Source organism: Bufo gargarizans, chromosome 3 (assembly GCF_014858855.1).
Source record: "Bufo gargarizans isolate SCDJY-AF-19 chromosome 3, ASM1485885v1, whole genome shotgun sequence".
Classification (NCBI taxonomy): domain Eukaryota; kingdom Metazoa; phylum Chordata; class Amphibia; order Anura; family Bufonidae; genus Bufo; species Bufo gargarizans.
In genome coordinates this window covers 373,926,524-373,952,013 of record NC_058082.1, presented here as the reverse complement: position 1 = coordinate 373,952,013, position 25,490 = coordinate 373,926,524, and the positions used below count along the sequence as shown (strand labels likewise).

General features: G+C 46.0%; 1 protein-coding gene across 1 annotated transcript in view; it reads left to right on the top strand.

Moving 5' to 3' along the window:
- Nucleotides 1–561: 561 nt before the first annotated feature.
- The window catches only part of C3H3orf52 (chromosome 3 C3orf52 homolog), a 60,315-nt gene continuing 35,386 nt past the window's right edge, over nt 562–25,490 (top strand). The window contains exons 1-2 of the mRNA XM_044288121.1: nt 562–864; nt 22,519–22,642. Of these exons, the coding sequence (XP_044144056.1) occupies nt 796–864; nt 22,519–22,642 (193 nt within the window). The 5' untranslated portion in view covers nt 562–795. The remainder of the gene's footprint in view (nt 865–22,518; nt 22,643–25,490) is intronic.

Here is a 25,490-nt window from a genome sequence, read left to right as displayed (position 1 = left end):
CCTTGAGTAGGCTAAATGACTGACTGAATCCAAGGCAGGCCAGATGGTCACTGTTTTTCACCAGATTTAACTTCATTTTCACCTACCTCCCTGAGGTTAAGAACATCAAGGAGGTGTCACGACCCTTGGTCATTGGTCGTGACTCTTGTGGCCGCATGCAGTTGCCTGCGGTCTAGGTGTTGCTGTCAATCACAGGTGAGGGCTATAGTATGTTGCCTCACCGGTGGTTGCCGCTGGCAACATTGGATATGTGGCAGCAGTGCTGCCTGAGTGGTGATAGGCAGCTTGCTGCGGTAGGCATGCGGTTGCACCTGGCAACCTCTCCTATAGGTGTGCCTTTTATTGGTGTGCACAGGGTGTTGTTTGTATTGTGTGCACTTCTCCTTTAAGTTGATGTTTTCCCTTTCCTGTTGTGCTGGAAGGGTTAACTTCCTTCCTAGTGTGTGTCCACTGGGTGTGTCTGAGTGGGTGTGACCTCAGGCCTCCTTATATGTTGGGGTGGTGGAGCCTGAGGTCATATGAGTTTGCTTGTCAGTCTGTGTTGGAGCTCTGCTCTCTGGCTGAATGTGTCACGCTGTGTGAGCCACCCTTAGTTGTCATTGTTTATTATTTGTGTCCGTTTCCTGTACCCTTCCTCTATTGTTTTGTGGTATGTCTAGTGTGGTGTGCTATGTTTGGTATTTGTGATGTTGTTACCAGCATGGCTGCTTGACGTGTCACTTTTGGTGTGTGTATGTTTCACTGGAGGGGTTTAAGCAATATGCAAGACTGTGTGCTCCCCAGCCTGGAACCTCCATGCTTCTCGTAGCTGCAGGGAGGTCCGGGTTGTCATTGGTGCCGTCTTTCCTTCTTCGGCTGCGGCAGGTAAGAGTTGATAGCGTTTGTTGTGTTGTGCTATTTACCTGCCGTACTATTTATAGTTTTGCATCCTGCCAGCTACTGGGCCTCTGGAGACGCCTGTTATCCGTGTCCTGGATAACAGGTGTTCTCTGCCCTGTCATCAGCTGTAGGGCAATGCAGGGATACTTAGACTTCTAGGCACTTGGGTATGAGTCCCCTTACCTTTGAAGGGGGCTCATACAGCTAGGAGACTAGGGCCGGTTGAGGGAAGTTATAGGAGGTGACCAGCTCCATTTCCCGTGCATTGCAGCCCGGTAGCAGGACATTGCGCGATGGGGGGGATTCCCCCACTCCCCATTGTGACAGGAGGATGCTTTGTCATGCAGCTTTCCTGGGGGGGGGATGATTCTAAAGATCCTAGTCCTATTTTTTTTCTGAAGGGGTAGTTATATCTGCCCTATATCCTGATCTTGAGGCTAAGGTGTTGGAGGCCCAAGAGGATGCATCAGACTCTTGTCCTCCAAGGAAATTGTTCCTTTAGACTTGCATCATAAGGTATTTAAGGAACATCACTGTACTGTCTTGGCTGGACACCCTGGGAGTAGATCCACTGTCAATCTCATCTTGCGCAGATTTTGGTGGCCGGGACTGCATAAGTGTGTTGAGGACTGTGTCAGCCTGTTGTAACTGTGCTCATGCTGAGGTGACACATACTCGTCCTTCTGGATCTCTTCTTCCATTACCCATCCCGTCCAGACCTTAGACGCATTTGTCCATGGACTTTATCATGGATTTACTGAATTCTTCGGCAAAAAATGCGATCCTGGTGGTAGCTGATCGGTTTAGCAAAATGGTATTGGGTAGAGCCAGCAATGCTATAAAATGCGCCAAGACTCTTGTACAGGTGTTTGTCGATAACATTGTGAAACTACATGGCATTCCCTCTGATGTGGTGTCTGATTGGGAGACTCAGTTTGTTTCCAGATTCTGGAAAGCGTTCTGTACTCTACTAGGGGTACAATTGTCCTTTTCTTTGGCTTTTCATTCTCAGTCGAACGGACAGACGGAGCGCACCCATCAGAATCTGGAGACTTACTTGAGATGTTTTTGTTTCGGAGATCTTCAGGAGTGGTCTTCATTCTTGTCGTTTGCATGAGTTTGCCATTTAAACCGTAGACAGGAGTCCACTGATAAGTCACGTTTTTGGGGGCATATGGATACCATCCGCAGTTTACCACATTTTCTGGTTCTCAAACTTCCGGTATTCCTGAGGAGGAACGATTTTCCTGTTCTTTGTCTTCGATTTGACGGAAAATTCTAAATAACCTGAAAAAGATGGGCAACAGGTATAAGCGTGGGGCTGACAGGAGACGGACCTGAAAGTGGGTGATTCTGTGTGGCTGTCCACAAGAAACATTGAGCTTAAGGTACCTTCTTGGAAGTTGGGTCCAAGATTTATTGGTCCATATAAGATCCCTGCCATTGTTAACCCTGTAGCCTTCCATCTTGAACTTCCTCAGGCTTTAAAAATTCATAACATAATTTAGAATTTAAAATCAGCAGGATTGTGGTCTCCCGAGTTCTCCGTAAATCCCTCTAGTATCTCGTCCACTGGAAGGGTTACATACCAGAGGAGAGGATGTTGTTTCCAGCGGCCAATGTTAATGCGAATCGTCTGATGAAGGCCTTTCACAGAGCCCATCCTGATAAGGTCGGTCCTGGGGGCACGGGAGTCGCCCGTAGAAGGGGGGTACTGTCACGGTCCCTCAGGTGACTCATGTCAGGAAATCAAGGAGATTGGCTGATTGTATAGGAATCTTACTGCCTCATTGATTTCTCTTGATTCAGTGTTGAAAGGGTTAATGACCACTTCCCTTTTCTCAGCTATTGCTCAGTGGTCATTACTTCTACCCTTTATAGTCTGACCCCAACCCTTCTGACTATGCAGTATCTAGCTTAATTTGGGTTTGGCTGAGCTGGTATGAGTTTGCCTCTGGTGTTCCTGCTCATCCGTCTCTACAGAAGTTAAGAGTTATGTTTGTTTGTGTTTGTTATATTCCCTGTTGTTTGTATCTGGGCCTGAGACAGAAACTTCCATTCATCCATCTGGGAAAGAATGGGTTGTCTCTGGTCCTAACCTTTTCCAGGGCCTAATAGGAATATAAAGGCCTAGGTATACTACCTATAATATTTCTAACTTCAGGGTCTATTCATATTGATAGATAGTTAGGGCCCGGATTAGGGGGGTTGTCTAGGAGGTGACCTGTTTCTTCCCTAGTTTCCAGGCCCAGTTACTGTTCCCCTTCCCTCCTGTGCTCAATGTGGAGTCGCCCCCCCCCCCCCCCTCTGATCGTGAAAAATAACTATTAGGGCTGTTTCACACAAGTGGATGCCTTGCGTGACATCCGCTGCGTGAATGACAGCAGCTGATGTCACGCACGGCATCCGCTCGTGTGAAGCAGCCATTATATGCATTATATGAGGTATCACTATCGGTTTTAAAAGCAGAGAAATTAAAATTTGCACATTTTTCAATTATTTTTTTGTAAATTTGTTTGTTTTGTGTTTCATTTTTATTTAAAAAAAAAAAAAAAAAAAAAAAAATATTGACTCAAATTTACCACTATCATAAAGTACAATGTTTAAAGTATAAGTAAAAGCGTTCCAAAGTTATTACCAGATAAAGTGACACATGTCAAAATAAAAAAAAAAGTCCTGGTCCTTAAGGTGAAAAATGGCATGGTCCTGAAGGGGTTAAAAAGTTTTTTTTATTGTAAAAGGAGTAAAACAGAAATACTGGTTTAGTTTACCGGTAAATCCTTTTCCAGGAGTCGACATGACAGCACCCATGGAGGTTGTCCTATTGGTCTCTGTAGGGACAGGAAGCGAGAGAGATTAAAAGGCCCCCACCCCTCCCACTCTCCAGTGTTTTTCAAAATTACTACACCAGATAGGATCCAACACCTTTATTAATACAATGTTATATTCGCACTGCTTACAAGGCTGGAACCAGCATAACTGGGAGGGTAGTACAGGGTGCTGTCATGTCGGACTCCTGGAAAAGGATTTACCGGTAAACTAAACCAGTATTTCCAGGACGTCCCTCCATGACAGCACCCATGGAGAACTAACAACTGAATCTCCTAGGGGGGGACTACTGCCTGAAGGACTTTCCGCCCAAAGGCCAAGTCATGTCCGGCCAATACATCTAGCCTGTAATGTTTAGCAAAAGTCAGGAAGTTAGACCAGGTTGCAGCCTTGCAAATCTGGTCAATTGTAGCGTCGGCCCTTTCGGCCCAGGAAGTTGCCATCGCTCTCGTGGAATGTGCCTTCAGATTTAAGGGGCAGGCCATTTCCTGCAGCCTGTATGCTTCTCTGATGGTGTCCTTAATCCACCGTGCCAGCGTCTGTTTTGAGGCCTTCAAGCCTCTATTCTTCCCACCGAACTGGATGAACAGATTACTTGATCTCCTCAGGAACTGGTTCTGTCCAGATAGGCTAGAATTGCTCTTCTAACGTCCAGCCTCTGGAATCTTTCCTCCTGTATATTTTTGGGAAAGGAACAAAATGAAGGGAGTGTTAGCTCCTGTTCTCTATGGAAAGTAGAGACCACCTTAGGTAGAAAGGTTGGATCTGGCTTCAAGATTATGCGGTCATCCAGAATCCTTAGATAAGGTTGTTTAATTGATAAAGCTTGGATTTCCCCTATCCTGCGGGCTGTGGTTTTTTCCAGAAGAAACACCGCTTTGAGAGACAGAAGTTTTTGGGATATCTGACAAATCGGCTCAAACGGAGGATCGCATAACCCTTCTAAAACTACGTTTAGACTCCAGGGGGGGACCAACTGTCTCAAGGTGGTTCTCAATCTAGAAGCTGCTCTTAGAAAGCTTCTAATCCACCTATGATCTGCAAGGGGAGTATCGAGACAACAGCTGAGTGCCGAGATCTGTACTTTAAGTGTGCTGGGTTTCAGACCTGCATCAAACCCCTCCTGAAGGAACTCTAAAATACAACCCACCGTGGGGGATCTGGAATCTGTATGGTTCTGTGACAACCAGGATGAGAACTTCTTCCAAATTTTGTTGTATATTGCTCTCGTGATAGGTTTGTGGCAGCTCTGTAGAGTTGAAATTACCTTGTCCGAGAGCCCCTTGTTCCTTAAGGTCTGCCTCTCAGGATCCACGCTGTAAGGTTCAGTTTGTCCAGGTTGGGGTGAAACAGAGGACCTTGTGATAATAGGTCCTGTCTTTTTGGAAGGGTTATTGGTTCCCTGATGGACATGGTCTTTAGAACCGAAAACCAGGCTCTCTTGGGCCAAGCTGGAGCTACCAAAATCAGCGTGGATGAGCATCCTCTCAATTTCTTCAGGATTAGCGGTATGAGGGGAAGTGGGGGAAAGGCGTAGGCTAGACTCATGTCCCAAGGTTGGGAAAGAGCATCCACCGCCAGTGGTCCTCCTCTTGGGTCTAGCGAGAAGAAATAGTCCAGCTGAGTATTTCTGCTGGACGTGAATAAATCCACTTGATTTCCCCCCCACTTTTGGCAAATCATCTGGAATACCTCCTGGTTCAACTTCCATTCCCCTGGCCTGACTAATTGTCGGCTGAGAAAGTCTGCTGTGTAATTGAGAGATCCTTTTAGGTGTGTGGCTGAAATGGACAAGATCTTTTTCTCTGACCAGCTGAAGATGAGATTCGCTAGCTCCTGGAGATGAGGATTCTTTGTCCCTCCTTGCCTCTTTATGTAGCAAACTGTTGTTACGTTGTCCGATAGTACTCGGACATGATGGCCTATGAGGATATGTTCTGCCGCTCTCAGGGACTCCCAGACCGCTTTTAATTCCCTGTAGTTTGAGGATCTTAGGGCGTCTGTGTCGGACCAACTGCCCTGAAAGAACTGATCCTCTAAGTGAGCCCCCCAACCCTGGCTGCTTGCGTCCGTGGTTAACGTTTTGAGCGGTATCGTGTTCCAGGAAACCCCCCGGGACAGGTTTTCTGTTACTAACCACCAGGAGAGGGATTTTACTGCTCTGTCTGAAAGAGCTATCCTGGCGTTTAGTGATCTGTGGTCCTTGTCCCAAGAAGCGAGGACCTCCGCCTGGAGAGTTCTTGTATGGAACTGGGCCCAAGGAACTGTTGTGATGCATGAGGTCATCAGTCCTAGGACCTGCATGGCCTCCCGTAGAGTCCGTTTTTTCTTTAGCTTGAAGGCTCTTATCCTTTCCCTTATTCTGATCTGCTTGTCCTGGGGAAGAAGAGAATACTGGGTCACTGAGTTTAGGAGGGTTCCTAGGAACTTCTTTTGTGTTGCTGGTTGTAAGTCTGATTTCTCCAGGTTTATTTTCCATCCTAGACGTGTGAGTAAAGATAGAGTCCTTCCTTTGTGAAGCTCTAACTCCTCCTCTGAGTCTGCCACAAGCAGAAAATCGTCTAGGTAGGGAATTATAGTTACCTGTCTCTGTCTTGGATAGGCAACTATCTCCGCCACTACCTTTGTGAAGATGCGTGGGGCTGATGATATTCCAAACGGGAGACGTTGGAACTGGAAATGCATAATCCTGCCGTCTTTCTTGATTGCGAATCTCAGGTATTGCTGACATTGAGGGTGAATGGGGACGTGATAATAGGCATCCTTTAGATCCAGGGTGCATAGGAACGCCCCTGGGCTTATCAATGGGATTGCAGATTTTATTGATTCCATCTTGAAATGGTGATGTGCTATCCATCTGTTTAGAAATTTCAGATTGATGATGGTTCTCTTGGAGCCATCTGGTTTTGTTATGAGGAAGAGTTTTGAGTAGTGACCCTTGAACTCCTCCGAAGGAGGGACTTGTACAATTGCGCCTAAACTCAAAAGTTTTTGGATGTCTGTCAGAAGTTGATCCTGCAGAGAGGTCGACTGAAAGATTGTGGTCTGAAATAGATGAGGAGGAGGAAGGCGAAACTCTATCTTGAACCCTTTCTGGATGGATTCCAGAATGTATTGGTTTTTGGTTATCCTGGTCCATTCTTCCCCAAAAAACTAGAGTCTGCCCCCTACTGGTCTGGCGTCATTGTTTCTCAGGCTTGGAGTTGGGATTAAAGAGGAAACCTCGACCTTTTCCCCCTTTGGGGTAGCTCCACCTTCCCGTCTTCCCTTTACCTCTGGGAGTGCCCTGGAAGCTGCTGGTCGTCTTACGAAGGGTAGCGATGCCAGAATTTCTTCTTTAGGGGTGTCCTGCTTAAGATGTTCCTCCAGCTGGTTCACCCATAAATACAGAGATCTGGCCACGGAGGTAGCAGCAATATTGGTATTTATGCTATTGGCCGAAACTTCCCATGCTCTTTTGAGCAAACCGTAGATCTTCCGATCCATTGGCTCCTTTAACTGGGCTGAGTCTTCAAAGGGGAGAGTGGTTCTTTTTACCACCTTTGCCACCTGAATATCAACTTTAGGGACTATATCCCACAGTTTTGTATCCTCAGAGTTGAACAATAGTCTGTTCTTAAATGCCCGTGGTATATATAATTTCTTATCGGCATCTGCCCACTCGTCCATGACTAGATACTTTAAGTTCTCGTTCACCGGGAACAACTTCCTCTTCTTAGCTTTTAAGCCGCCGAACATCTCGTCCTGTATCGAGCGAGTCTGTTCCTCTTCCTCTATATCCATTGTCTGCCTTACGGCCGACAGGAGGGGATCTAGATCTTCTTGTGAGAAGAGATATCTTCTCTGATCGTCGGCCATATAAGATGAACCCTGATCGTCATCCCCCTTTTGAGGTTTCCCCTTCTGAAAGATATAAGCCTTCTTCTTCGGAATCTGACTCCCTAAGTACACGGGGTCTTTTGGGGGGAGGGGAGACGGCACAGGGTTTCTGCGCTATACTAGAGCTGGCCGCCTGGATCTCCTCTTTCACAATTACTCAAGTCTGCCAGAAGGGAGGATTGTTCGTCTCTGAGAATTTTTGCCAGGCAGTCACTACACAGGGCTTTTTTATATGACTCCGCCAGTCTTTTTGAGCGCACATCTTCTGGGTTTCTTTCTAGGTTCTCCCAGCGATTTAACCGTGGTGTCTTTCTCTCCCTGGCAGGAAGAGAGAGAGTCCATTAGCCCAGTGTAAAGAAAAAAGAGAGGAACCGGAATACAAGCCTCACTTCACTTACATGACTCGGGGTAGGGATGTCTGCGCTAGTGTCCTGCATAGCTGACATCTGGACCTCCATACCTCGCCTGGACAGCAAACTGACAAGCAACTTATGTCCTACCTGGTCCACCCGTTGCCGCGCGGCTCCGCCTCCTTATTTCCAGGTGGGGGGGACTCATTCAAACGAAGAGTCGACCCCCCCCTGCATGCATCTCCGTCGGGCTCAGCATTCCCTGGGCGCCGACATCTTTCTTCCGCCCATGTGACCCGCACTTCCGGTCACATGGGCTGCACGCCGAACAGGAGGAGCGCCGAGCGCAGGAGCCGCAGCCGATCCCAGAGCTCCCAAACCGGAAGAAGCGGCCTCGGCTTCCCGATACCGCGGCCACCATGTGGGACAAGAAAAAAGGTATCGGGGGAAGCTAGGGGACCCCTACCCAGAGAGGTGCTAGCCTTTAGGGCCCCCAGAGCCTGAAGAGGAGAGGGAGACCCCCCGACCAGACTCGGCCCCAAATAGATTCCCAGGGCAGGGAAAGATTCTCTCTGCTCCCATCCCTGTAGGGACAGGAAGAACACTGGAGAGTGGGAGGGGTGGGGGCCTTTTAATCTCTCTCGCTTCCTGTCCCTACAGAGACCAATAGGACAACCTCCATGGGTGCTGTCATGGAGGGACGTCCTGGAAATAAATATGAATTTATCGCTGTAACATACAGTAGTTGATAAGGCTGAAAAAAAACATCTGTCCATCCAGGTCAGCCTGTTATCCTGTAAGTTGATCCAGAGGAAGGCAAAAAAAATAAAAATCAAGTCAGGTAGCAGTCAATTTTCCTCACTTTAGGGGAAAAAATCCTTCCTGACTTCAATCAGGCAATCATAATAACTCCCTGGATCAAAGACCCATCTCAAGTAACTATAACATGTAATATTATTACACTCCAGAAATACATCCTGGCCCATTTTGAACTCTTTTAGTGAATTCACCATCACCACCTCCTCAGGCAGAGGGTTCCATAGTCTCACTGCTCTTACTGTAAATATTTGTGTACAAACCTTCTTTCCAGACACAGAGGATGTCCCCTGATCACAGTCCTGGGGATAAATAGATGATGGGAGAGATCTCTGTACTGACCCCTGATGTATTATACATAGTTATTAGATCGCCTCTTAGTTGTCTTTTTTTCTAAAGTGAATAACCCTAAGGGTCCATTCACACGTCCGTGTGTGTTTTGCGGATTCGCAAAACACAGACATCGCCGGCACTTAATAGAAAATGCCTAATCTTGTCTGCAATTGCAGACAAGAATAGGACATGTTCTATTTTTTTCAGGAACGGAATTGCGGACCCAGAAGTGCAGATCCTCACATTGTGCGGCCCCATAGAAATGAATGGGTCCGCAATTCCGTTCCGCAAAATGCGAACAGAATTGCGGACGTGTGAATGGACCCTAATTTTGATAATCTTTCTGGGTACTGTAGTCAACCCATTCCAATTTCTTTAGTTGCCCTCCTCTGAACCCTCTCCAGCTCTGCTATGTCTGCCTTGTTCACAGGAGCCCAGAACTGTACACAGTACTCCATGTGTGGTCTGACTAGTGATTTTGTAAAGTGGTAGGACTATGTTCTCATCACAAGCATCTATGCCTCTTTTGATGCAACCCATTATCTTATTGTCCTTGGCAGCAGCTGCCTGACACTGGTTTCTGTAGCTTAGTCTGCTGTTGACTAAAATTCCTAAGGCTGGGTTAACACCTGAGCATTTTACAGTGCGTTCCTACGCGCTGTAAAACGCTCAACAGGCAAAAACCAATGCTTTCCTATGGGCATGGTTCTCACCTGAGCGTTTTACAGCATGTACGAACGCGCTGTAAAACGCCCTACATCCCAAGAAGTACAGGAGGTTCTTTGGGGCGCATTGTCGTGCGTTCCGGCACATAGACCTAGCGGCAATGGGCGTTTGCTTGTTTTCCTCTCACGTATGTAAACACCCGATAAGCACGCTTGTAAACAGCGCTTATCGGGTACGCTTATGTGTGAACCCGGCCTAAGTCTTTTTCCATGTCAGTGTTAGGGCTCGTTCACACAACCATATGTCTTTTTTTTTTGTGTGTTTTGCATGCCATTTTTCCCGGGTCCGATTTTTTTTTTTTTTTTTTTTTTCAGTAGTGTTTCCGGTTCCATTCCGTTTTTTCGTATGGCATATACAGTAATTACACAGAAAAAATTGGGCTGGGCATAACATTTTCAATGGATGGTTCCGCAAAAATGGAATGGAAACTGAAGACATACGGAGTACATTCCGTTTGTGTTCCATTATTATAATTTTTCTACAGGACCATTGAAATATAGGGTTCTGTATACGGAACGCAAAGAAACGGCCCATATACGGAACGCAAAAAACTTTAGTGTCAACAAGCCCTTACCCAGTGTTTTACCATTTAGCATTACTGGTGACGTATTTTTCCTTCCCATGTGCATAACTTTTAGATTTGTCAGTGTTAAACCTCATCTGCCACTTTTCTCCCCAAGCTTCCAATCTATCCAGATCCATCTGTAGCAGTGTATTGTATTTTTCCATTTCATCCACCATGACGGCTTACACATGAGATTGACCCCTTGACCTCTGTAGGGGAAAGAACACACAGATAGAGTTTAAAAGCCACCACCCACTCTCTCCCTTCAGTGTTTCCTGTCTCTATGGGGGAGTCGCACAGAGAAACCTCCCACTGGGGAGGTGAAGAGTTACTTTTACTTCATTAGATTTGTGCCTTAGAGGTAGAATTATCTTACCAATCTTCTCCTCTGCCCTCCCGCAGCTGTTGCTAACGCTCGGCAGAAGAAGTTGGGGGGATTCTCGTCCCTGATGCAGGGGCCTGCTCTCACCCCTTGCTGCATGGTTTCCCTTCCCTCGGGTAAGGAAGCAGACTTGGGAAAGAGGGACGCCGCTCGCCGAACAGCTCGGCGATGTCAGGAGGGGGCAGAGCCTTGTGTGAGAAGTGTCATCGGGACACCTGGGAAGCGGGCTGATGATGTCAGAAGCCGCTCCATGTGGAAACGAGCAGGCGATTCTGACAATGTCTCCACTGACGCCAGCAGCACATCAGCTCCAGTGGCTCCTGGAACCTGCTTGGACATCACAGACCCACCTTCGGCGGCTACTTCTGTGAGTTCCCCTGTGGGGATAATCTGCAAATGTTACTCGTTTCTTTTGTTGCTTTCTATTACCTGGTTGCTCTTGTTTAGAGGGAGTAAAAATAAACTAAAATAAAAAACAAATCCACTGCTGCTCTCCCACGGCAGAGGCTATGGCTGGGCAGGGGGGGCAACATGGATGCTCGCTCCGGCTTATGCTGGGGCCTGCGTTTCCATTCAATTTGGGTCTTCCTTCCACGCCGAGTAGGAAGCAGACCTCCAATGGCCGTGGGCTCAGGGGGTGCTCGCTGCGGCTCATGCTGGAGCCTGCATTACGCCCCTATCTCAACCGGACTTCCACAGACATTCAGGAAGCAGACCACTGAAGTTACCCACATGACTGCTGGCATAGCAGTCATGTGGGTAACTTCATTGATACTAGCAATAATGAATGGCGGGGCGGAGGGGAGCTAAGGCGCATAGGGATGACGTCAGACACCGATAAGGTTAAATGTGACGCTCATTCAGCTCTGAAACAGCATCTCCACCACCATGCCAACACAGGAAGCTCCAGCATCCGTCAGGAGGGACTGAACCCTCGTCAGCTGCTCCTCCCATAAATTCCCCCATGGGGAGTAAGGTGTCTTTTTTTATTTTATATTGTGTATCTATGATTCACCATTGGTTGCTTTTATCTGTTCCTTAGGGAGCTAGAGAAACAAAGTCTAAGCCCAGACCTCTAAAGTGCGCTACTTGTGCTAAGAGACTTCCGGATAACTACAAAAATTGATATACAAGAGGCAAAAGTTGTTAAAAGAACTTTCCTGCCATATGAGGATTCGTCCCAATTACGAGATCCCACGGAACGAAAGCCGGGTGCCTTTTTTAGGAAATGCTGGGAAGCCTCCATGTTTGGGATGAAGACAAACATAGTGGCAACTTTTGTAACTAGGGCTATGTATTTTTGGCCCAATGAGTTAGAAAATCGTATTAAGGAATAGAGCTCCTAAGGAAGAAATGTTACCCTCTATTCCACTTTTTAGGTCCGCCACTGCTTTTCTGGCTGACTCTTCTGCAGAATCAGTCAGATCGAAATGTAGAGACACGGCTCTTTCAGACTCTGCCAGACGAGCGCTCTGCATGAAATCCTGGAGGGGTGATAAGAACTCCAAGGAAAAATTGTACTCCATCGCAGGGGAGAATGTCTTTGGCCCTGTCTAGAAAAAAAAAATGTTTTTGAAAAAGTGGCCGATTAAAAAGAAGTTTTTTTCCGGAAGAGGATAAAAGGAAACCTTTTCGTCCCTTCAGTGCTCAGTCCAGAAAATGGGCCGCTGGAGTTATCAAAATAGGGGTTTCCTCCTTAATTCCCAAAATAAGCAAAACAAAAAGCAATGACACCAGAGTAGGAGGGTGTTTGAGGAATTCTCTGACCCAATGGAAATCTGTAACATCAAATTCCTGGGCTTTAAACATCATGGAGAACATTTTTAAAATAGAATTTCATTTTATCAAAAATGTGGCAAAATGTTAGACTAAAAAAAATTAAATAAATCGAGGATAGTAGAAATGTACCCGAATTAGACAGGGGAAGGGCTTCTATTCATAGTTATTCTTAGTACAAAAACCAGACGGATCGTCCCGTACCATCATACATTTAAAAGAACTAAAGAGAGCGATAAGTTACAGAAAGTTCTAAATGGTTTTGTTTTCGTTTATCGTCCCCTAGTCAAAGAAGGATCTTATATGACATCCGTCGATCTAAAAGACGCTTACTATCATGTTCCCATCTATCTCAATTCACAAAAATATCTCAGATTTCATTTCATTTCCAATTCGCCGCCCTTGCTTCCTCAGCACCAAGGACCTTCACAAAGCTGGTTGTAGAGACGATATCTCCTCTAAGATAAGGACTACAAATCTTCCCATACTTTTATGATTTCCTTTATAATAGGAAACTCAGAATTAGAAGTAATCAGTCAAAAAGACTAATTTTTGCAAAAAATTGCAGATCTGAGTTGGTTGGTAAACATGAAAAAGTCCTTCTTGATCCTGTCATCCAACAGAAAGTTTCTTGGAGTAACGTTAGATTCAATGTCCGAAAATTCATCTCTCCCATAGAAAAAAATAGAGACTATCTGGGAAAGAATAAAAAAAGTTCCAATCACAAAACAGATGCTCTATCAGAGAGGTATGAGCATTCAGGGACTTATTACATCATGCATAACGACAGTAGCTTGTGGTCAGGCTCACACCAGAATTATGCAGACCTAGATCCTAGGGTGTTGGAAGAGAAGGCAATCATCCCTAGACAGGAAGATAATCTGACTTTACTTTGTAAGGAATGTTTTAAATTGGTGACAGAAAGACAAATCTATCAAAGAGCGTCTTCTGGCGGAAGGAACCATAGATACAGATCATGACAGACACAAGCGAAACAGGGTGGGGAGCAAAAATAGCCCCTTTCAACCTAGCAGTGAAAATGGTCAGAGGAAATAAAAAACAAATCCTCAGAGAGCTGCGAGTGGTCTGGAAGGCTCTAAAAGTATTTAAAAACCAGTTATGTGGACACCCCCCCCCCCCCCCCCCCCCAAAAAAAAGAGGTTCTACCCATTACAGCGGTTCATCTCAAGTAGAGTTGAGCGGACACCTGGATGTTCGGGTTCGGGATCCGAACCCGATCCGAACTTCGTCCCAAACCAGAACCCCATTGAAGTCAATGGGGACCCGAACTTTTCGGCACTAAAAAGGCTGTAAAACAGCCCAGGAAAGAGCTTTACCAGCAACATGTAGGTAAATCCCCTGCAAACAAATGTGGATAGGGAAATGAATAAAAATAAAATAAATAAAAATTAACCAATATCAATTGGAGAGAGGTCCCATAGTAGAGAATCAGGCTTCACGTCAGCCACCACTGCAACAGTCCATTGGCATATATTTAGGCCCAGCACCCAGGCAGAGGAGAGAGGTCCCGTAACAGAGAATCTGGCTTCATGTCAGCAGAGAATCAGTCTCCATCTCCAATCTCCAATCTCCTCATTGTAATGCTGATAACGGCGTCATCGCCACTGGCCATGTTGGTGGAGTACTCGAAACAGGGCACACAGGTCTCGCATGGAGGCCCAGTCATTGGTGGTGAAGTGGTGCTGTTCCGTAGTGCGACTGACCCGTGCGTGCTGCAGCTGAAACTCCACTATGGCCTGCTGCTGCTCGCACAGTCTGTCCAGCATGTGCAAGGTGGAGTTCCACCTGGTGGGCACGTCGCATATGAGGCGGTGAGCGGGAAGGCCGAAGTTACGCTATAGCACAGACAGGCGAGCAGCAGCAGGCTGTGAACGCCGGAAGCGCGAACAGACGGCCCGCACTTTATGCAGCAGCTCTGACATGTCGGGGTAGTTGTGAATGAACTTCTGCACCACCAAATTCAGCACATGCGCCAAGCAAGGGATGTGCGTCAAACCGGAGCTGCAACGAGATTTCGCCCATTATCACACACCACCAGGCTGGGCTTGAGGCTCACCGGCAGCAACCACTCGTCGGTCTGTTGTTCTATACCCCGCCACAACTCCTGTGCAGTGTGGGGCCTGTCCCCCAAACATATGAGTTTCAGAATGGCCTGCTGACGTTTACCCCGGGCTGTGCTGAAGTTGGTGGTGAAGGTGTGTGGCTGACTGGATGAGCAGGTGGAAGAAGAGGAGGAGGAAGCCGAGTAGGAGGAGGAGGCAACAGGAGGCAAAGAATGTTGCCCTGCGATCCTTGGCGGCGGAAGGACGTGCGCCAAACAGCTCTCCGCCTGGGGCCCAGCTGCCACTACATTTACCCAGTGTGCAGTTAGGGAGATATAGCGTCCCTGGCCGTGCTTACTGGTCCACGTATCTGTGGTTAGGTGGACCTTGCTACAGATGGCGTTGCGCAGTGCACACTTGATTTTATCGGATACTTGGTTGTGCAGGGAAGGCATGGCTCTCTTGGAGAAGTAGTGCCGGCTGGGAACAACATACTGTGGGACAGCAAGCGACATGAGCTGTTTGAAGCGGTCTGTGTCCACCAGCCTAAATGACAGCATTTCATAGGCCAGTAGTTTAGAAATGCTGGCATTCAGGGCCAGGGATCGAGGGTGGCTAGGTGGGAATTTACACTTTCTCTCAAATGTTTGTGAGATGGAGAGCTGAACGCTGCCGTGTGACATGGTTGACATGCTTGGTGACTGAGGTGGTGGTGTTGGTGGTACATCCCCTGTTTGCTGGGCAGCAGGTGCCAACGTTCCTCCAGAGGCGGAGGAAGAGGCCGAGGCGGCAGCAGCAGAAGAGGCCGAGGCGGCAGCAGCAGAAGAGGCCGAGGCGGCAGCAGCAGAAGAGGCCGAGGCGGCAGCAGCAGAAGAGGCCGAGGCGGCAGCAGCAGAAGAGGCCGAAGCGGCAGCAGCAGAAGAGGCCGAGGCGGCAGCAGCAGAAGAGGCCGAGGCAGCAGCAGAAGAGGTAGTAGGGGGAGCCTGAGTGACTTCCTTGTTTTTAAGGTGTTTACTCCACTGCAGTTCATGCTTGTGCCTGGTCATGCAGGTTGTGCTAAGGTTCAGAACGTTAATGCCTCGCTTCAGGCTCTGATGGCACAGCGTGCAAACCACTCGGGTCTTGTCGTCAGCACATTGTTTGAAGAAGTGCCATGCCAGGGAACTCCTTGAAGCTGCCTTTGGGGTGCTCGATCCCAGATGGCGGCGGTCAGTAGCAGGCGGAGTCTCTTGGCGGCGGGTGTTCTGCTTTTGCCCACTGCTCCCTCTTTTGCTACGCTGTCGGCTCGGTCTCACCACTGCCTCTTCCTCCGAACTGTGAAAGTCAGTGGCACGACCTTCATTCCATGTGGGGTCTAGGACCTCATCGTCCCCTGCATCGTCTTCCACCCAGTCTTGATTCCTGACCTCCTGTTCAGTCTGCACACTGCAGAAAGACGCAGCAGTTGGCACATGTGTTTCGTCATCATCAGAGACATGCTGAGGTGGTATTCCCATGTCCTCATCATCAGGAAACATAAGTGGTTGTGCGTCAGTGCATTCTATGTCTTCCACCGCTGGGAAAGGGCTGTTAGATCAGGAAAACTTTTGGGAAATTTCAAAAAAATTAGGCTAGATATAGCTGCCTCAAAGAAAAATGCAAAATTCCTTTTTTGTTCCTTAGATTCCAGAGAGAGGCATTGGGCAGTAGATGCCTTTTTCAATAAAATGGACATGTGACCTAGCATATGCTTTGCCTTCCTTGACTCTAATTCCCCGAGTCCTACAGGAAATTCTAAACAGACCCAGTAATGGTGATATTGATAACCCCCTACTGGCCGAAAATAAGCTGGTTTTCCATTCTATACACAATAGCTGACAGCTGGCCTTCAAGCGGTATGTTTGGAAGCCTCGCAGTCCCTCGCCCGAACCAAGCACCGGGACACCAGGGCCTGAGCGACCAAGAGGGTGCAACAATAGCAAGTAGAACCTTGAGCATACTGTTTTGAAAAATCTGGAAGATGTACTGTAGATAGTTGGGAGATGATTCTCCAAATATGTCCTCCCCATGTATTCAGAAAATATTGGATTTTCTTCAGAAAGGTCAAGTGTCACCACCAGACATCTGAGAAGCTCTGACAGATGTCCTTCAGAACCTCCTCCTTGAGGTTCCTTTTTGTTTTGCTTTCATTTTCTCATCTCGTTAGCCTCTCTTAGCTGTCATGTAGTTGCACTGATTGCATCCCTTTAAATCCCTTCCTGGAGTGTGTGCATGCTGATGCTACTACTGAGTCTTCTACAGATAAGTTTTGTTCATTCATTTGTGTTTTCCGGTTTGCTGGATCCCAGGTGACCCTGACTCCCTCCGTATCAAGTGTAGGGAGCCGGTGGTCGTGTCCCCTCACTATTATAGGGTGTTCAGGTGTTATACAGTCGAGGTACGAGCATATGCGATCATCTACCATTGAGATTTTTGCATAGGCTGAGCAGTTGGGGAGAGAGCCAGGTCTGTTGCAGGGCTCTCCCTTTTGTTCCTTAGTTTTGGATCCAGTCAGTCGGATCTTCATTTGGTGTCTTCTAGTTTTCTGTACACCTTCCGTGACATCATAAACCGCCAAAACCGTCTCAAGCATGGATCCGGTTTCACTTCTGACTGAACACATGCAGAGTCTTTCATTGGAGGTAGCAGATCTCCGTAAGATTCTTTCTCAGTTTCAGGTGACCGGTTTAGCTTGCGTTCATGGAGTTTGTTCTGAGCTTAAGATCTCGCTCCCGGATACATTCTCTGGGGGTAGTGAGAATTTTGTTTGTTTTAGAGAGGCTTGCAAACTCCATTTTCGCTTACTTCCCCATTCCTCTGGTGATGAGGAGCGGAGGGTGGGGATCATCATCTCGCTGCTCAGGGATAACGCTCAGTCCAGCTCAGTCCCGGCCCCTCCGTTCAATGGATGAATTTTTTTTAGCCCTGGGTCAGATATATGATGATCCGGATCGTATTGCTCTGGCTGAGTCTAGACTACGTCTTTTATGCCAGGGTAAACAGTCCGCAGAGATATACTGTTCAGAATTTCGGAGATGGGCAGCTGATACTGGTTGTAATGATGCTGCACTCCAAAGTCAATTTTGCCATGGTCTTTCAGAGGGCTTGAAAGATGCATTTTGGAGAGTAATAAAGTAACAAAAAGAGAAAATTCTCTAAAAACTTTCCATATGTTCCTATTGGCAAGGTTGATGCGGAAATTGAAGGTTTTCCGTTTGCTTGTAGTTCCCGTTTTGTCCTACCTGCCAGGGTGTGACTTTTGCAGAGATAATTGCCTCACGACATCTGTTTCTGAGGTTTCTACTAAGACTGTACCATCTATTCTCTCTGAATTTTCGGATGTGTTCTCTGAGAGTGGTGTTCAGGACTTGCCCCCTCACAGGGAGTACGATTGCCCTATTAATCTCACCCCAGACGCCAAGCTGCCTAAATCTCGTTTATACAATCTCTCCCAACCTGAAAGGGTCGCTATGCGTGCTTTTATCTCTGAGAGTCTGAGAAAGGGACACATACGACCCTCGAAGTCACCTGTTGCAGCTGTTTTTTTCTTTAAGAAAAAAGATGGTTCTTTAAGACCATGTCTGGATTTCAGGGAGCTGAACAGTATCACAATTCGTGACCCTTATCCGCTTCCTCTGATCCCAGACCTGTTTAACCAGATTGTTGGGGCTAAAGTTTTTTCCAAGTTGGATCTAAAGAGGGGCATACAACCTGGTCAGGGTCAGAGAAGGAGACGAATGGAAGACTGCCTTCAATACCCCTGAGGGACATTTTGAGAATTTGGTTTGACGAATGCTCCAGCCATCTTTCAGCATTTTGTGAACAGCATTTTTTATCATTTAATGGGGAAATTTGTACTAGTGTATCTAGGTGACATTTAGATTTTTTTTCTCCTGATTTCAAAACTCATAAGGACCTGCAGAATCAGGTCTTGCTCATTCTGCGGGAGAATAAATTGTATGCTAAACTGGAAAAATATGTGTTTGTGGTTCCAGAAATTCAATTTCTGGGGTTTCTTCTCTCCGCTTCTGGTTTTCGCATGGACCCAGAGAAGGTCCTCAATGTGCTTGAGTGGGAGCTTCCTGAGAATCGGAAGGTGCTGATGCGCTTTTTGGGTTTTGCCAATTATTACAGGAAGTTTATTTTGAATTATTACTCTGTTGTTAAACCACTCACTGATATGACCAGAAAGGGGGTAGATTTTTCCTCCTGGTCGGTAGAGGCGCATAGGGCCTTTTCTAGTATCAAGGAGAGTTTTGTTTCCGCTCCCATCTTGGTACAACCTGATATTTCTCTGCCTTTCATAGTTGAGGTGGACGCTTCTGAGGTGGGTGTGGGTGCGGTCTTGTCTCAGGGTCCCTCTCCTGCCAAATGGCGACCGTGTGCCTTTTTTCTCAAAGAAATTCTCCTCCGCAGAGAGAAATTACGATGTGGGTGATATGGAGTTGTTGGCCATCAAGTTAGCTTTTGAGGAATGGCGCCATTGGCTAGAGGGAGCCAGACACCCTGTGTTTACCGACCATAAGAATCTGGCCTACTTGGAGTCAGCCAAGCGTCTGAACCCGAGACAGGCCAGATGGTCTTTGTTCTTTTCAAGGTTTAATTTTGTTGTCACGTTCCGCCCTGAGGTTAAGAATGTGAAGGCGGATGCCCTGTCATGTTGTTTTCTGGGAGGGGGGAACTTTGAAGACCCGGGTCCCATTTTGGCTACAGGGGTGGTTGTGTCAGCTCTTTATCCTGAATTGGAGGCAGAGGTTCAGGCAGCCCAGGCAGAGGCTCCTGATCTTTGTCCTCCTGGGAAGTTGTTTGTGCCTCTCGCTTTACAACACAAGGTTTTTAAGGAGCACCACGATACTGTCCTTGCTGGGTACCTGGGGGGGTAGAGCCACAGTGGATCTCATTGCTCAGATTCTGGTGGCCATCGATTTCATTACGGACCTGCCTCGTTCCTCGGGGAAGACTGTGATTCTGGTGGTGGTGGACCGTTTTAGCAAAATGGCGCATTTTGTTCCTTTTCCTGGCTTGCCCAATGCTAAAGCGCTGGCGCTGGCATTTATTGATCACATTGTCAAACTTAATGGTATCCCTTCAGACATAGTCTCTGATAGGGGAACGCAATTTGTTTCCAGATTCTGGAAGGCCTTCTGTTCTCGCTTGGGGGTTCGGTTGTCATTCTCTTCCGCTTTCCACCCGCAGTCGAATGGCCAGACAGAGCGCGTCAATCAGAACCTGGAGACATATCTGCGTTCTTTCGTGGCGGAGAATCAGGAGGATTGGTGTTCTTTTCTCTCCCTTGCTGAGTTAGCTTTAAATAACGGTCGTCAGGAGTCCTCTGATAAGTCACCATTTTTTGGGATATGGGTTTCATCCACAGTTTGGGACATTCCTTGGAGAGGGGGCTTCTAGTTTATCTGATGAGGAGAGATTCTCCTCGTCTTTGTCATCTATTTGGCAAAAGATTCAGGATAATCTAAAGAGCATGAGTGAGAGATATAAGCGTGTGGCGGATATGATATGTGTGTCTGGTCCGGACCTGAATGTTGGTGATCTGGTATGGTTGTCTACGAAGAATATCAAATTGAAGGTTCCCTCCTGGAAGTTTGGTCCTAAGTTTATTGGGCCTTACAAAATCTTGTCCGTCATCAATCCCGTTGCCTACCATCTTGATCTTCCTCAGACTTGGAAGATCCATAATGTTTTTCACAAGTCCCTATTAAAACCTTATGTCAAACCCACTGTACCCTCCGCTTTGCCTCCTCCTCCGATTGTGGTTGATGGTAATCTTGAATTTCAGGTCTCGTGGATTGTGGACTCTCGTGTTGTCCGCGGTTCTCTTCAGTACCTCGTCCATTTGGAGGGTTATGGTCCTGAGGATAGGATGTGGGTTCCAGTGGCGGACATTAAAGCCACTCGTCTTCTCAGGGCTTTCCATAGGCCCCATCCTGAGAAGGTGGGCTCTGAGTGTCCGGAGTCCACTCGTAGAGGGAGGGGTACTGTCACCACCAGATCTTTGAGAAGTTCTGATAGACGCTCTTCAGTACCTCCTGCATGATCTTCTTTTGTTTTGCTTTCGTTTTGACATCTCTCCTCCCTCTCCCAGCTGTCATCTATTAGCAGTCATTGCCTCCCTATATATCTCCTCCCCATACTGCCTCACCTTGCGGTTTATACAACTTACTGGAGTGTGCTCATGCTGCAAACTGCAACTGATGCTTCTACAGATAAGTCTGTTCATTTATTTGTGTTTTCCTGTGGCCTTGATCCTAGGTGACCCTGACTCCCTACGTATTAAGTGTAGGGAGCTGGTGGTCGTGTCCCCTCACTATTATAGGGTGTTCAGGTGTCATACAGTCGAGGCACGAGGGCATGCAATTTTCTATAATAGAGATCTTTGCATGGGCTGAGAAGACGGGGAGAGTTTCAGGGCTTAAATAGGGGTCACCCTTTTGTTCCTTAGTTTCGGATCAAGCCAGTCGGATCCTTATTTGTAACTGCTTGTTTTCTGTTACACCATCCGTGACATCTGGTGGATCCACTGCTACCTATAGGGATATTAATCTTATTACATAACCCTCCTAGCTTGCTACTTTTTAGGCCTCATGCACACTATTTGGCTTCAGTGGTCCGATTTTGTTCAGTTGTGTTTACTTGTGTCTTCCTTTTTTTTTTTTTTTTTTTTGTCTGACAGGGGAAAAAAAAGGAAGGTTAATGAAAAGTGTAATTTTATTGCACCAAGGTCTTGTAGAAAAAAAAACGGACACGGACACTGATGACATACCAGTTGTGCATCAGTTTTTTATGACGGACCCATTGACTTGAATGGGTCCGTCCTCTGTTTTTTTACTGACAAGAATAGGACAGGTTATATTTTTTTGATAGATTGGAATCACTGACGCGGAGGAAAAACTGAGCACTATTATTTTTTTCACCGCTCCATAGAAATGAATGGGAGCTCCGCTAAACTGTGAAAAATGACAGAACGGACACTGATGCACACAACTGTATTTTGTTTCCGTCTCCAATCCGATTTTTGGCGCATAGGATGCGGACCCATTCATTTCAATGGGTCTGCAAAAAACACGGACAGCACACCGTGTGCTGTCTACTTCAGTATGTCCGTTCCATTGCTCCGCAAAAAAAATAGTGCGTGTCCTATTTTCTTCTAGTTTGTGGACAAGGATAGGCATTATTGCAATGGATCCGCAAAAAAATATAATAATATCCTACTTTTCTAAAGTAATTTCTTATTATAACATCTTGCATCTTTTGGTAGCAAACAATTTGTATCCTAGTATGCAAGTCTGGTACAATCACAGCTCTTATACAGCATGGAAAAGAATGTTAATTTGCTCATGCCTGAATCAAGTGCAGATGTTAAGGCCCCTTTCACACAAGCGTGACGGATTACGTTCAGTCAGTTTTGTTTGTGATTGCGTTCAGTATTTTCCACACGGGTGCAATGTGTTTTAAAGCGTTTTTCACGTGCGTGATAAAAAACTGAAGGTTTACAAACAACATCTCTTAGCAACCGTCAGTGAAAAACGCATCACACTTGCTTGCGGATGCAATGTGTTTTTCACGCAGCCCCATTCAATTCTATGGGGCCAGTGCTGCTTGAAAAATGCAGAATATAGAACATGCTGCAATTTTCACGCAACGCAGAGGTGATGCGTGGAAAACAACACTCATGTATACAGACCCATTGAAATGGTCAGCCAGTTTCATAGGTACAAATCTGCTGACAGATGTCCCTTTAAAATCAGTTGTTGGTGTGTTTTTTTCAGGCTGCAGTGGTACAGCTCTGTGCCACTACAATCAAATCTGAACTATAAATGGTAATGCTTTATACGTTTAAAGATTTTTTTTTTCAGTAATGTTCATACTAATTTTGTTTTCTTTTAGAACAATGTGCAAAGAGGTCCGAAGAAATGCAGAAACAAAATTCTTAAGAACCCCAAGTTCTGGATAGTACTGACTTTTGTATTGGCCATACTTGTAACAATTATTAGCCTCATACTCTATTCAAGTAAGTGAATCTAAAGCTCAAATATAACACATGCATAAAGTGCTTTACACAAGTATTGAACCCCCTAATAACTAATGGATTTAGTGTGTTTTACCACCTGGAGATTTTAAATTGAGTTTTTTTTTTGTATGCCTTGCATTTTTTTTTTATTATAGGAAAGCATGTACCACCTCCCTCCCCTGCCGTAGGGGCAAAGAAAGGTCTCCTTGTGTGCCTCAGGCCGGGGAGATGAAGACGACGTGTAACTTTTACACCATAGTTTACATGGTGCCTCCCTGCCCTCCCGCGGTCTAACGCTGGGCAGGGGAGGATCGGGAAGGCTCGCTCCAGTATTATCTGGGGCCTGCTCCTGGGGTGCTGGTCTCCCGTCTGGGCTCTGGTAGTCTTCAGCTGGGTTGCACTTCCAGCGCCGTCCGGGCGCTATATAAATGATGTCATTTCCGTCGCCGGGACGACATCTCCGGAAGTGACGAAGGCGGTGCACTGGCCATATGCGGCAGGATTCTGGAGGACGTTTAAAAAAATCTCCTTCTCGTCAGCGTTCCTGGTAGTGGATAATTGTGGCTCCTCTATCCCTTCCAGGATGTCTGCACCAGAATATGCTGAGTCCGCTGCACCACCTTCCTTCAGTCCCCCAGTGGGGGAAAAGTCTTTTTAATGCCTTTTATCTTTTCTAGGCAAATATTGTGGAATCTTTAAGCCTTTCCTAATACTAATGGGGCTCCAATCTCTTTGCTCTTAGATTCCTAAAGAAACGCAAAAAAATGCCTAAAAAATCCACAAAATGTATTTCTTGCTATAAAAGATTACCAGACGATAATTTGAAAAAACTATGCAGTGATTACATTGCCAGGGTTATACATGATGAACAACCATTAATGGATGAGTTCAGAGCCATGATGCAGGAGGAAATTAAATCTTCGTTTGCGTCTTTGTCTGCATTACACAAAGAAACCCCTTTTCAAATCGAGCCTCCACATAAGTCAGATGACTTTGGGGATAGTGCCTCTTCTTCCAAAGTATGGGAGGAGGAAGACAGACAATCGGAGAGATATCTCTGAAGGCAGAAGAAAAATCTATTTTGCGTCAGAGGATAAGCCCGAGCTACCAAAAGCAGTCAGGGCAACCATGGGGGTAGAAGAAATACAAACAGCTCCTTCTGTTCAGGAAGAAATGTTTAGAGGTCTTAGAGTGAATGCAACTAGGGTCTTTCCTATTAATGAGAACATTAAAGGAATGATATTCGATGAATGGTCTGATCCGGAGAAGCGTCTAGGAATTTCCAGAGCTGAGGGATCGGTCATGTCAGACTAATTTAATCAGTTTCTATGAGGAGGTAAGTTCTAGACTTGACAGCGGTGAATCAATGGATGTCAAAATTACTAAAACACGGGGGGCACACCAATAATAATTAACAGAGTGCTGGCCTGGTATATATATGAAACATGAAAACAACCAGACAAAGAAATACCATATAATGGCCGCACATCAAAGTAGAAAATAGAAAATATTTTATTGGAATATCAAAGTTAAAAACAGCATGCACATGGGGCAACCCCAAGGATGGTGCAGTAAATAGTATAACAATAATTGTGTCCACATTAGAATAATGTCCCACAGAGATGACAATAAATGAGCGGGATAATCATGAAAACACTGTCAAGAAATTGTATCCCTCAATCCTATGGTGAAAACATAATCAATGGTAACACACAAGGCATACAAAACCCATCCAAGAGGAATGCACAGCAGCCTAACGCGTATCGCTGTTTCCTAGACCAGCTTCCTCAGAGGTCCATGTGCATTGTGATCCTAAAAACTCAGTTTTTATAGTCAATATCATTAATTGAATAAATGTTACATAAATTGTGGTCATACCTGATAGGGCAATTTAGATATTCTTAGATAAAAGGGTCGACAGGTATCACCTGTATGTGTCCCGGTGCATGGTCCACGCGCACCCGCGGACGCCAGCTAAACCGGCGTGTTGACATCGCGGGTGCGCATGCGCAAAATGGCTCCCGGAAGTGACCTCAGCCCAACGATGCGCTCCAAACAGCGGAAGTACACCGTGGAGCCCGACGTCACATCCGTGAGTCACGTCTCAAGATACTCCCCATATGACGCAAGGCGCGAGCACGTACAGCCACAGCAAGGATTACTAATATACAATACTTATGCGATATTCATGATTAGGTCCTCAAGATGCATGATGGTGGAGAAATATGTGAGAGAAATAATCCATTTCAGAGTATTCTCTTAAAGATGGATCCTATATCCCACAATAAATATACAATCATACAGAAAATGTGAAAAAGTGCAAAATATATTTGCAGTATATATTTGTTCATGTGATCCACATCAATCTTAGCAGTAGCAATATAATTTATAAAACCAAGTTCATAGATTTCTAAGGGATATTACATATCATACATGATTGAAAGAAGAATAAAAAATCATCATCAAAATATACAAACATACAAGAATATATATATCATGAACTATAATTTATGTCAATGATAACAGTCTGATCAATATAATTTATAAAACCAGTTATTTTAAAGAATATTACATATTGTGCATGATTGAAGAAAAGGATAAAAAAAAAAGGGGGTCATCATCATGATGTGCAAACACACAAAAAAAAAAATTCTACCACAAAGACCATGATTATATATAGGACCATAATTCATATCAGTGATCAATGACCAACATATCTATTAGCATATTACAATTCACCAAAAATATATATTTTTATGCTGAAGCGGTAATTGCCTACGCACCCCGCACATCCAAGGGATTTATGGACCATGCACCGGGACAGAAGGGACCAAACAAGTGCAAGCGC